The sequence below is a fragment of the Opisthocomus hoazin genome, chromosome 3 (genome assembly GCF_030867145.1).
Source record: "Opisthocomus hoazin isolate bOpiHoa1 chromosome 3, bOpiHoa1.hap1, whole genome shotgun sequence".
In the NCBI taxonomy this organism is placed as follows: Eukaryota; Metazoa; Chordata; class Aves; order Opisthocomiformes; family Opisthocomidae; genus Opisthocomus; species Opisthocomus hoazin.
In genome coordinates, this window is record NC_134416.1 from 91,103,726 (window position 1) to 91,116,182 (window position 12,457).

General features: G+C 40.4%; 1 protein-coding gene across 3 annotated transcripts in view; it reads right to left on the bottom strand.

The window, feature by feature from the left end:
- Positions 1-3,312: 3,312 nt before the first annotated feature.
- The window catches only part of SALL3 (spalt like transcription factor 3), a 27,260-nt gene continuing 18,115 nt past the window's right edge, over positions 3,313-12,457 (bottom strand). For 2 of the 3 annotated variants that reach the window (XM_075417053.1, XM_075417052.1), the window contains exons 2-4: positions 11,350-12,457; positions 10,793-11,133; positions 3,313-9,798 (exon numbers count right to left, since the gene is read on the bottom strand). The exon at positions 11,350-12,457 is cut by the window's right edge. In XM_075417053.1, coding sequence (XP_075273168.1) covers positions 9,367-9,798; positions 10,793-11,133; positions 11,350-12,457 — 1,881 coding nt within the window. In that variant the 3' untranslated portion in view covers positions 3,313-9,366. The remainder of the gene's footprint in view (positions 9,799-10,792; positions 11,134-11,349) is intronic. The other variant, XM_075417055.1, reaches the window with a different exon arrangement.

The window sequence follows — 12,457 nt, forward strand, 5'->3', positions numbered from 1 at the left end:
CTGCCAGCTTCACTGAATCTAGAGAAAACCCTCAGCAAACCTACAAGGAGTGACTCTCTTTTCACACAGAAGAGTTAGTGGAAGAAGCCTGGCTTCCCAGGAGCACGAGACGTGAACTATGAAACCATGCAAGAGGAGTCAAATTCCTAATGGCAAGAGAGAAAGACACCGAAAGGAGCGGTCTGACAAAGAATTAATTCCAGTGACTTTAGTACCTTTTACTCAAAGGCATGGTGGAAAATTACTCCACCTAAAAGTACGTTTCCCACTTCAGGATAGAAATGTTTGCCCTCACAGGTTTTGCCAATCTCCTCGAACTGGCCAGGGTGAGGGCAGGAGGCCAGGGGTTGCCCCATCAGCCAGCAACACCTTCACAGGCAGTTTTGGCATGGGCTGAGGGACATGCTCCCACGTAATGCCCGGATGTGATTTGGGGGCCAAGGGCCAATCCCTTCCAGGGAGTGACAGGGTTTGAAATGGTGTGGATACAACTTCTGCTGGGCTAGCTGGCCGCTGGAATGGGCCCAGGTCTGTTCCATACAGCAGTACAGATATACCTTGGTTATAGCATGTTTCTTCCAGCGTGTGCTGTGACTTGTAGCAGAAAAAGTGCATTGAAAAACTTATGGTTTAAGAAAAAAGACAACTGTCTTGCTCTGATGAAAAAGGGATGATACAGTCACTATGGCCATTTGATTTTGCTCATTCCAGTGTAAATCAGGAGTGATTCTATAGAAATTAGAATAGTCTCTGTGCTGGGTAAAAGAGATCAGAATGAGGCCTTTTATAGTCATGATGATCAGGATGTGCTAGGGGTCATTTTCACTCCTGTTTTGGAGCCCTGTTACAAGCTTTAGAAATACTAAAATATTCCACTTTTTTCTAAGAGGGGGGTAAACTGGAAATGTGCTTGGGATATTCACGCACACTAACATTGACTAGATGATCTTTCTGGTTTCAGGAGGTCCCCAACCTTCACAACTGGACTTGTCAAATCGGAATAAACATTTCCTGAGCCGATGAGAAAGTCGACAAGAAGCTGCACCCAGGGGCACACTGCTCGGCTTCCCCCAGATGCTCTTGTTGACTTCAGAGAAGTGAATCCGTGTGAAAAAAGTAAAGTTCATGATTATTAGGGAAGTCTGTTGAGTTAGTTGCGTAGGAGTATGGTTTTGTTTATTTATTACGTGTATTTTTAAAATCTGGTGCTAGTATCTCAAATTCTTACATTTTCTGTTGCCTTTTATTCTGGTACTGTGCTCATGTTTGTGCTTAACACTGCTATTGTCATGGTATCGATATCGGTTTCTTTACATGTGGTATACAGTCCTTTTATTTTTCTCCCATTTAGCACTGGAGATCTAAAGGCAGAAAGAAAAAGCTACTTATTTTACTCATTTGAGCTTTACTTCCATCTCAGCATTTTATGCAACTAGTTGGACTAGATGACCCACAGAGGTCCCTTCCAACACCTACCATTCTGTGATTCTGTGATTCTGTGAACAGCAAAGCTTGGTTATTCCTTATTACAATTTGCTTGTTGCATAGAAAACATTAACCACTAAGTAAATGTAATTTTGATGCAGGTCTTTGGGAAAACTAATATGCTGTTATTTTTAAAAAGTATGGAAGATCAAGATCAGCCTGAAAGAGTCTCCAGATATAAATACATGAGTGTGCAGTAATCTCCGTTGGACAAACATTTTGAAAGTCTTCCGAGTTTCAGGGTGCTGGATTTTGCTATATTGTGCAATATCTTGTACTCATAGTCTCAACGAGAGAAATGAATTGGAATTAGGTGGAGACACGAGTAGGGACAACATGACCTGGCCCAAAAAGTAAAAAGAAATTAATCTCAACGTAATAGAATGACAAACGTGTGCACTGGGCAAATATAACACAGCCTTAAAAGAAACACGTGAAGAACATGGCCGTGCACAGGAAGACGATGAAATCAAAGAAATTAGCATAGCAGGGCTACTTTGCAGAAAAGAACCGGTAGGCGTTGGGGAAGAGGAAAAGATGTAGGCTGCAGAGACTATCAGCCGCATTTAATCTATGTTCTGTGAGGCTGGAATTGCAGCTATTGTAGTAGGATGCTTGATAACATGCTAAAAAAATTCCTTTCAATGAGTAATACTGGTTGGCACATGTCATTAGTTTACTCAGGGTAAACTGTGGAGCACTGGGCTGCCCAGTGTAAGGGAAAGTACCAGAGTCTGGCCCAGACTGTCGCCAAATGTTGGAACAGAGATCCCATTCAATGATACAAGACACACAGGCAACTGTTTGAAGACTTAACTGAATTTTAAGTATATTTACAAAATGCAGAGGGGACTTGATTCTACCACCTATTTAGATACATTAGCTAATGTCTTAACATAAAGCCTGTCGGTTTCAACAAACCTGTTTGGAATGGGATGATGGCAGACTGAAACCTAGGTGAAGAACTAAATTCTAACTGTGAAGTGATTTAGAAAGCTATGTTGGGAAGAGCGATTTAATAGAAAATGTGCAGAAGAAAAGGCAAATCCCAATCAAGATTTAGCTACAAAACTCTCACCTGAAAAGGTGTGTTCCCCTGTTTGAGGTATCTTTATAACTGTTCTTATCAGGAGTGCTTAAAAAAGCAAAAACCCAACCCAAACCTCCTGTATCAGGAACATTACTGAGAGCGTAAAGTGACAGAAACCAAATGGAAAGGTGCCCACATCTCTTGATGACCACATCTTTTTATGTGCACATTTTATTTGCTGCACACAACAGGTAACGGCATAGGAATTCCAGCATAGGTGTTCACTTACACCCTCCACCACCAGCCTATCTTAAATACGTTATTTATGTTAGTATGTTTATAGGTGCTATATGAAGTGTGCGTTGTAGCAGAACAGCTGCCAAGTGTTTGACAAAATTAGCTGAGCCACAAGTGCTGATCGACACACAAGAAAGTCAACAACCTACAGACAGGCTGGCTGTAACCACAACGGGGCTGTGGAGAGATGTCAATAATTCCCAGAGGCAAAAGAAAGAGAGATTCTTTAGACTAGATGCACCCACTGTTACTCATACCTTTATTCCATGGTGTGCCTGGGTGAAATCAGTGAGACTAATATCACTGAGGACACATTAAACAAAGCTAAACCAAAAACTTTCCTTATATTCAAATAAAAAAGACAAGAGTATCAACAGAATTAATCGGGCTAACATATTTAGCACATGAAAAATTGCTGAAGAGGTTGCTTAACACAGTACTGTAAATCAGATTGTTCTTACCTGTAAAAAAATATTAAATATAGTTTGCCAATCTGGGAAACAAATTACTTTCTGTTCAACATCCAAATGATAGGAAGCATTACCTTTGGAATGATTTAATTATTTATTTTAACATACTTATATACAATGAGTGACTCATCCTGTTTATTTCAATATAATCTAAGTAAAGATTTTTATGACTTAGTGAACGTTTTTGACACATTTGAGACTTAGAAACTTTCCTCACAAGCCTTCATAAGTATAATCGTAGTGACAGTGTCTTTTGTTGTCATGATTTCCAGTTTTTGTGCCTTTGCTGAGGGCCAACACCATGTAGTCATGTTCTAGTTGCATCTGAAATGGGTAACGCTTGGGCAAAATATGCAACACACAGTTTGAAATAAATTCTAAGCAGCTAAAGAAATTTAAAACATACATGTTTATAGGTACATGTATATTATATATTGGTGTATAATAACATATACACACAGTTATTTTAATGTTTAGCTTTAATAGCAAAAAGTACAGTAGAATTCCACTGATAGCAAGATTTGATTCTAGATTATCCATAGAAAATTGGTGCACTTTTTCTGAAAACCAATACAAGCCCAAAACAAAATGTGACACCAGATAATTCTCTGCCGTGGTCTAAAACTGATCATCAATTTGAACATCTAAATAATTGAATTAAAGTCTATAGTAATGAAATAGATACTTGATAAGGAAATACCTCCACTGGAAAATGTTACTCAGCAAAATTTTGTATCAGTCCCAAGTAGGTGAGTGTACAACATTTAGGATAAGGCCTCTCAGTCCTGACTGGAGCCTGTAGGTACTACTGGAGTACAAATAATAAATAATAGTACATGTACTGTAAACTCTCTAAAATCAGCGATAATACCAAGCATTTTCCATCTTTGAAACACTGTACAAACATAAAACTATTCCTCACAACACCCCTGTGAGGTAGGTACAAAAGCATTGCCCCATCTTTACTGATGGCGCAACTCATCCCGATGATCCAAGGTGCTAGCTGACTCTGCAAGGGGGAGCTCACCCCAGAGGCCCCAGAAGGATGGAACACTCAAGCAGAATCAGAGTCTACTTAGCGACTTGCCCACATCCCTAAAATCTGTCAGTGGCACAGCCCAAAGCTGTTGGCTTTCACATCTGTCACTTTGTCAATTGATTGAGACATTCTCACTTCTGAAAAAATAAAATATTATGCATTTTTGCTGCGACATGCACAAACACGTATGTTTCTTTTCATAAATTAGCTTATACCTTTAGCATCTGCAAAGGGAAGGCATTTCTCTGTGAGTGCCTACCTTGTGTAGCAAAGCCATAGCAAGATTCTCACATTCTTCTACTTTTATGCATAAAAATTACACGTTCTTTTTACTTATTCATGTGAAAAAGGACTGATTATTCAGATGATGAAATAAAACTCTGTATTAAGGGGCACAGTCGTCTTTTTTCAGATTCAGCTTCCAGGACCTCCTTTAAAACTGGGATAATCCTGTGGTATGTACTAAAATATATGTATTCTCTTTTCCCTCTTTTTAAAAATAAAGTCCAGAATGCTTTTGCCTAGACATACTTTTAATCTACTATATAGCTAATCATTGTTTTGATGACATGTAAAGAAAAGCAAGACCTCTGAACCTGGAAGCAGTCCCTCTTGCACCAGTGTAAACCTGGAGTATCTCCACTGAAGGCCATGGAGTTTCCGGTGGTGTAAAAGCAGGCGCAGTGAAGTGAGGATCAGGACTTCCATCCTCCTGACAATCTGTGGCTGCCCTATACCAGCAACACTAACAAACTGCATGCCTTCATCTGGACGAAAAAGCGCGAATGGCATGGTTGTTAGCAAATCCTGTGAGCTACTCACATACCTGATCACACCACTGATGACTGCATCACTCATTATGCTAGTGTTACACATAGGTGTGAAAAACAGGCAGCTCATTTGACTTCTGCAGAATTAGAGAGAAAAGGAAAAAAAATGAAACATAGTATCTTCCAAATGACAGAGCATATGCAGAGAAGTAAAATAAAGGCAACAAAAAACCAGCTCAAATGCAGCTTTAGAAGAACGAAGTATTTGCCAAGTTAGAAAGGACAAAATAGGTGAAGGAACAGATGATACACTGAGGGCTAATATAGAGAAAAGGGAAAAAAAAAGTAGTTATGTCAATCATTTGTCATAAATACTCTCCTTCTAATAACTCACGGAAAAAATATAAGTGAAGAATTTGAAAGCCTTGCTGGAATTTTCATTTTGTAAAATAACTCTCCCCTCAAAAAATCATGATCGGCAATTTTTCTGATTTCGCAGAGTTCCTACATGGCCCTATTTATAAACATCTGTAATTCAGCTCTTTGACTATTTTTGTCTGTGTAGCACATTTTATCATTTAATGTCTTCCTATAATAAAAAAAATAATCCATACATATCTAAAAATAGATACCATTCTGCTTTTGTCCTTTTTTTGGGTGGAGAGGAAGGCAGATAATTGTCCTCTTGTGTTCTGAACAGACCCATAACTACCAGCGTTCCTTCGCTTTCCTTCTCCTTTGCACTTCACGTTTCCTCTCAGCAAGGCTCAGGGATGTGCGTGCGGGAACACAAGCACAAACCTATTGTTGTTGAGTCACCAGAGGAAACTCATACCTTCTTTGGGCAGATCTTATAAAAGAAAGTATCTTCAGAACAAGGCCACTGAAAGATGATTAATACAGATTTTTCTCTTTTATTTATCTTTCGTCTGTTTTAAACGCAGCAGGCATTCATCACCAGATTATAACAGCTTGAAGGTTACTCAAACACACAGCTTTTTTGCAGGAGATACTTAATCACATGCCTAACCTTAAGAATGTAAATACTTTCATTTAAATCAATGTGAAAAAATAATTTTGTTAAAGTTAGACATGCTTTGATAAATTAGGGTCTTGGTAAAAAAGAAGAAACAAAGCCATGGGTTTCAACGTACAGGTTATGTCATTTGGAATGAACAGATGCGAGCTGTCAATTTTTTTTTTGGTTGTATTTTAGAACTTGAACTGCTCCTGATAAATTTGTTCCCGCATTTTATCATGCAGTGTATCGCGAATATTAGGCAGATGTTTAAACAACATGAAAAGGAGGCTTTTTTGGTAGACAGTACGTTATAAGTGTTCAGAAATCAGTCAATTTGAAACAGTCGTCCTTTCCAAGGCTGTTTTCACCCCCTTCAAAATTTTTTTTTGTTTGCTGTCTTGTGAGAAATGCTCTTACGATTTATTTTGATTGGAAAAGAGACTTTAAAAATTCTACCCCTTTGCACTGTTAAGACATATTAGAATAGCATTTGAATATAAGGTGTCGACCTTCTTCTGATTTTCAGATGCGACGATTAGAAGCCATTGACACCAATCTACCACAAGTGACCTTAGCCTCATATCTTGCCCTGTTGTTAGAATAATCAAGGAACGCAATTCAGAAATAATATTACATCCTGCATTTTATTCAATTCCATATGACAAAAATAGTAACCTAGACTAAGACATCCATTTCAATCAGTAGATGTGTCAAGCCAACAAGATTTAATAATAAAAAATATTGGATCTAGGTAACAATTCCCAGCTGGTTCAGGGAGGCTCCTAGCCCTACATGGTATCACAGTATAAAAATAGTGTCTCTCTTCACCATGCAGAGAGGAATGACCTAACCCTGAATACAAAATGGGGTCAGTCGTACTGTACCATCATCAACCATCTTATTTACAACACTTTACATCTTTTTTCTTTTTTTCATTTTTCATTTTTTCTTCTCTTTTTTTTTTTTCTTTCTTTTTTGAAGTTATACACATCCTTTAGGGAACAGAGATAACACTACATGGTACCAAATACTAACCAAAAAAAAAAAAAGTCACACCAAAAATGACACAGATATAAATAAAAACATTCAATTGCTGAAATACAGCAACATTAAGCCACCTCAGTTTTCTTTTTTTTTTTTTTTCAATGCTTGGAAACACCTCTAACCACCTGCACACTGTGGCAAAAAAAAGATGTTATACTGTAGAGGTGTTACAGATATATAATTTTGCTTATATATAGATACATATATATCTATATATCTCTATCTCATCACTGTAGAAAATGGAGCTGCAGAGTTCATTGTTCATTTCCAATAGAAACAAACAGCTAATAAGTCTTTAAACCTCTTTTCACTCCATTACATGATGGCAGAAATAGTCCATCCTCTTACAGTAATGGTTTTTGTTGTATAAGAAAGATTGTCCTATTTTTCAGTCTCAACTGAGAAGACCTCACTGTCTGATCGTTCTTCAGGGGCAGAAGACTCCTTGCGCTGTTACCCAGCTACCCATAACGTCCCTCAAGCAATGCTGCCAGACGAAAGGTCACACTGTCGGCTCCACCACGCTCGTAACGCACAAAAATGAGGTAGTACACAAAACATTTACTGTTCAAGTTTTGATTAAGCCCCAGCCTCCTCAGCATCCCCAGCCTAGCTTCTGAGTGGAACCATTCCCTTTCTTTACCCGGTGTAATTTAAACAATGCAATCAACATCACATTATATTTGATTAATCAGAGGACATTGTGCTTTGGAGCAATCTGAGAAGATAATCAGCAAGAGCTGGAAATCAATACAGAATATTTGTATGTTACTACTGCTCACACTGCCCAAGAGTTCTTATTTTGCTCCCACATTCTTAGGCAGTCAACATCTTTCTTGTGGGTAGGTGCGACAGAGACAGAGCAGATTACAGTAAAATTAAACCCACGCAATGCTCTCCTTCCTCTGTCCTAGGCGGGTATTAATCTCACACTCCTCAGATAAATGTATCAGAATTCTTTCGGGGGTGGTCATGCTCTTAAATGGGCTTTGTGGAAAAGTTTAACGAATCATTTCCATTTCAGAAATGGCAGGCCCCATATTTCTGAGGATCTGACAGTTCTCTGCGGCTTTTCTGCAGAGTGAATAGAGATCTCTCAGTGTCTGAACTTAAAACAAACCAAGAAACTGCAACAGGGCTCTCCTCCTTATTCTTTAAGTCAAAGTACTATTTATAAAATAGTTTACATATTTGTTCAGTTTCAAATTATAGACAAACCTCCCTAATACAAAATACTAAAAGTGCAATAGTATAAATTAAGAGTTTGCAACCACATTATACAAACATTACGTTTTTATTGTACAGCTCTGATAACACGGAGAATTTACTCACAACTGTTTATGATGTTGTGAATAATTTACGGTGCTAAGGTTTGTCTGTAACTTGTTTTCCAATCATCGAGCTCAAGTCCACACTACATTTTTTTTTCATTTAATAGAACAACTGTCCACATAGCAGCTACAAATATTTAAATAAAAAAAGGTTTGTTACTGACAGGTACTTGCACATGAAAAGCATGCTATCTTTCCCAATAAAACGTCACAATTTTGCCTGCATTGAAATAAACTACTTATTTATAGTAAAACAAAACTTACTTTAAAAAAAAAAAAAAGAAAAAGAAAAATCACATAGCCAGATGTATTTTGCAGTACAAAAGCTTCATATAAGTTTGTGGCTAGTATATTGTCTGTTACCCGCATAATCTTAACATTATAAATACTACAGACAAGGATACTGTAATAATACACAGCATTGGGGTACTAAATCACTTATTTAAGATTAAGATTCCTAAAAACATAGTCCAAGTCGCTAACTAATCTGAACAAAAACCAGCAAGTAAGTGTGACAGAATGCCGCAATGGAGCCCCCCTTCTCAAGTGATGGTAAGTTTGTAAGAAGCAGCGTGGACGTAGACTAGCCACTTTCTGGCTCTAATGAAGTTATCCCAGGATTTGTTTGTTTACTGTTAAATTAAAAGGTTTCAAAGATTTCAGTAACAGTCAAACTCACTGTTGAAAGAAGTACCATGCAGGTCTTGCAAGACAACTTTTCAGCAGCCACAAAGTTATGAATTTCTGCTATGGGTGAAACTTTTAAGGGAACCTACGGGTTTAGGTCAGGAAACTACCGCTTAGCTTCGAAAGCTGTACATGGAACGGGACAAGTGGTACGTCGAGTAGCGGTCCAACGGGTATTCAGAATGAATGCTTTTAATTTATGCCGATCTCTTTATTATCCTCAATAAATCGGGTGAACGGACGACTGGCTCCCGTCTCAGAACTTGCTTTGTCCAGACCGACAATAGGAGGGCTGCTGCCCGTGCGAGCTTTGTCCATGCCACCGGTAAGGTTACTCAGAGGCGGGATGGCACCTCCGCCTAGACTTACTGGGAGCTGGGGGATGCCTCCGTTCTGTATGACAGAAATCTCATTGTTCTTCATAGCAAGTCCGTTAGTGATAGCTGCAGCGTATTGGTTCCAAAAACTGGGGTCAACGTTCATGGCCCGAGCCGCCAAATCCTTCTGGAACATCTCGGAGAACTTGAGCGCGTCGCCACCAAGCAGAGCCATGGGGTTCTCCACGGAGAGGCGGCGGCCACGGCGTGCGGGGGCATTATTCCACATGTGAGTTCCCATGTGGACCTGCGGAGCAAACGGGGACAAGAAGCACCCCCAGGTTAGCACGTTCTGGTGGGGCAGCTGGCCTGAAATGCCGTTAGCTACAGCATCGCTGGCTTTTTACAAAAAATGCCTTTTAGTTCGCATTGAAAACAAATCAATTCCGGTTAAGACACAGTTCTAAGGCCCAGTCAACTCATACAAAGAAAACCCAGCTCCGTAGTAATTTTTCAATGTGCATTTGTTTCTTCTCAGTGAAAACAAATGCCGTGCTGTGAGAATAAAGAGTACACATCCTCTTAGGTTAGGCAATTTCACATGCAAGCTGGAAGTCCTCACATGATGAATATTACCAAGGGCATTACTTCTACTAGCAGATGGGCTTTTTTTCTGGCCTTCCCCTTTTTACATCTTGCCTATTTTCATAACATTTTATCTTGTGTCAGAGCATCAATTATTTTGTTAAATTTAATATTTTAAAAAAAGGACATTTAAAAAGGTATTCCCCAGGCTGTGTCCTGATGGTTACTGCGGGACTGCGGGAATAAGAGGCATCAGTCCTGTGGTAACCTGCCGTAAATCAGCAGGAAACAGCTTTCTAGTCTACAACGGCTGCAAAGCAGAATAGAAAATGGAAAACTGAGAGGCACCCAAGGAGCTGCGCAAGCTCCGTGCTTCTGGTTTACAGCAAGGTTATTTTGCACCAATGGTCCACAAGAACTGCCGGAACTTGTCCACCAGCCGACTGCGTGTGCCGCTTACATCTGCCAGGAGAACAACAACGTGCAAGCATGTACACCCGGAACCGGTTTTAAAGTTCGTGTCATTGCACAGCCGCTTTCCAGTCCCTATCTTCAACACAGCGGAAGCATAGTAACCACCGCTGTACAGCAAGCGTTTCCTCGAAGCTCCCTTCTCTCCTGTCTCTGGGACAAACACTTGGCACTAAAACCTGCCGAGTTCAAGCACGGTGCCTTAAACCCCCCCCGAGCCTTTATAGTTTTATTTGGCCTCTTACCTTAAGATTCCCCTTTGTGGTAAAAGCTCTACCACAGATTGTGCAACCAAACGGTTTTTCACCGGTATGGGTGCGCTCGTGTATCTGCAGTGCACTTGCTGAGGAGAAGGTCTTCCCGCACGACTGACAGTTGTGCTGCTTGGGAGTCCGGCGAGGGGGGGGTGCCAGCATAGGGGTGATCCCTGGACTCATCACTGTCTGTTGTGCAGCAGGAACCTGGATTCCAGCTGGAAGCGAGGGAACCTCACCCAAAGAGATCGGCTTGCTGTGACCATTCACTTCCATTTTGATCATGGTAGGCGCTGTACTGGTGACCAGGCTAGGAGTACTTTGGCTGGGACCTAGAGTAAAGTTGGGTTCAAATAACTGAGAAGGCAGCTCTTTTAATTTGTGCGTCAGTAAGTGCTGTTTTAAATTACCCATAGTGGAACACCCACGACTGCAGACTGTACAAACAAATGGACGTTCTTTAGTATGGCTGCGGTAGTGAATTTCCAATGCACTCTTACAAGCAAAAGGCTTGCCACAGATATTACAAACAGTACTTTTAAACTTACCACGTTCTCTGTTCAGGAACAGCAGGCTAAAAGGAGCCTCCTCTTTGATGACCGGTCTTCCCGGGTTGGTGGATGTCAGATCTAATGCCCCTCCATTTTCAGTTGCGGGTGGTGGACTGTCTGGTTTTTCCGTCTTTAATTGTATTTCTTGTGGCTCTTCCTGGGTACTGAGACCTGGGGACTTTGATCTGAAACTTTCACTATTGCTATTTACAGGAGACAAAGCTTGCATGGAGGAAGAAGACTCTGACATTGCAGGGCTGCCTGCACTCTGGCTTTCAAGATCACCAACAGCTGATGAGGAGTCATTGCTCAAATGGTCACTTTCCCCTGATCCGTTTTCTATGGATTTTAAACTGGTCAGCTGCTGACAGTTCATGACAGAATCAATCATTTTCATTTGATTCTCCAAAGCAGCAATACTGGAGATCACAGAAGGTGGCGAGGAAGGACATGACCCAGAGTAAGAGATAAGGGGTTTGGATGAGTCACTTGCCGTGTCCTTTAGCTCCGGGTCCTCTTCCATAGAATTTTCATCAATGTCATCATCAAAGTTGCTCAGTGTGTCAACGTTCTTCTCATCATAGGAAAGCTCTGAGTCCATGGCGTCCTGGAAGCCCTCTGGTAGTGGCGTGTTTGGAATTTGCCCACCCATATGCATACGAATGTGCTGCTGAAGAACAACCGCATTTGTAAATTTCTTCTGACAAATGGGACATGAGTGCTGTACTCTAAGTGGTGGCTTCGCTCGATGAACTCCAAAATGTGTTTTTAGATTGCCTTTCGTAGTAAAGGCACGTCCACAAATTTTGCATTTAAATGGTCTTTCTCCTGTATGCGTTCTGTAATGCATCTTGAGAGCACTCTGACAACTAAGCACACGGTGACAAATGACGCATTGATTTGGATCTGTCATCTTCTTATCAATGTTCTCCACTAGCTGTTGCAGTTTTGAGGTTTCTGACGTTTGCATAGAGTCTAGCAGACCACCGAATGGAAACTTTGCCTTAAACTGGTCAGACACTGCTGGAAGCACAGGGTTTGGGAGGCTTGTTGCAACGCTGCTGTCCGTAACAGCAGTAGGAATTGAAGACGTGGAAGCTGTGGA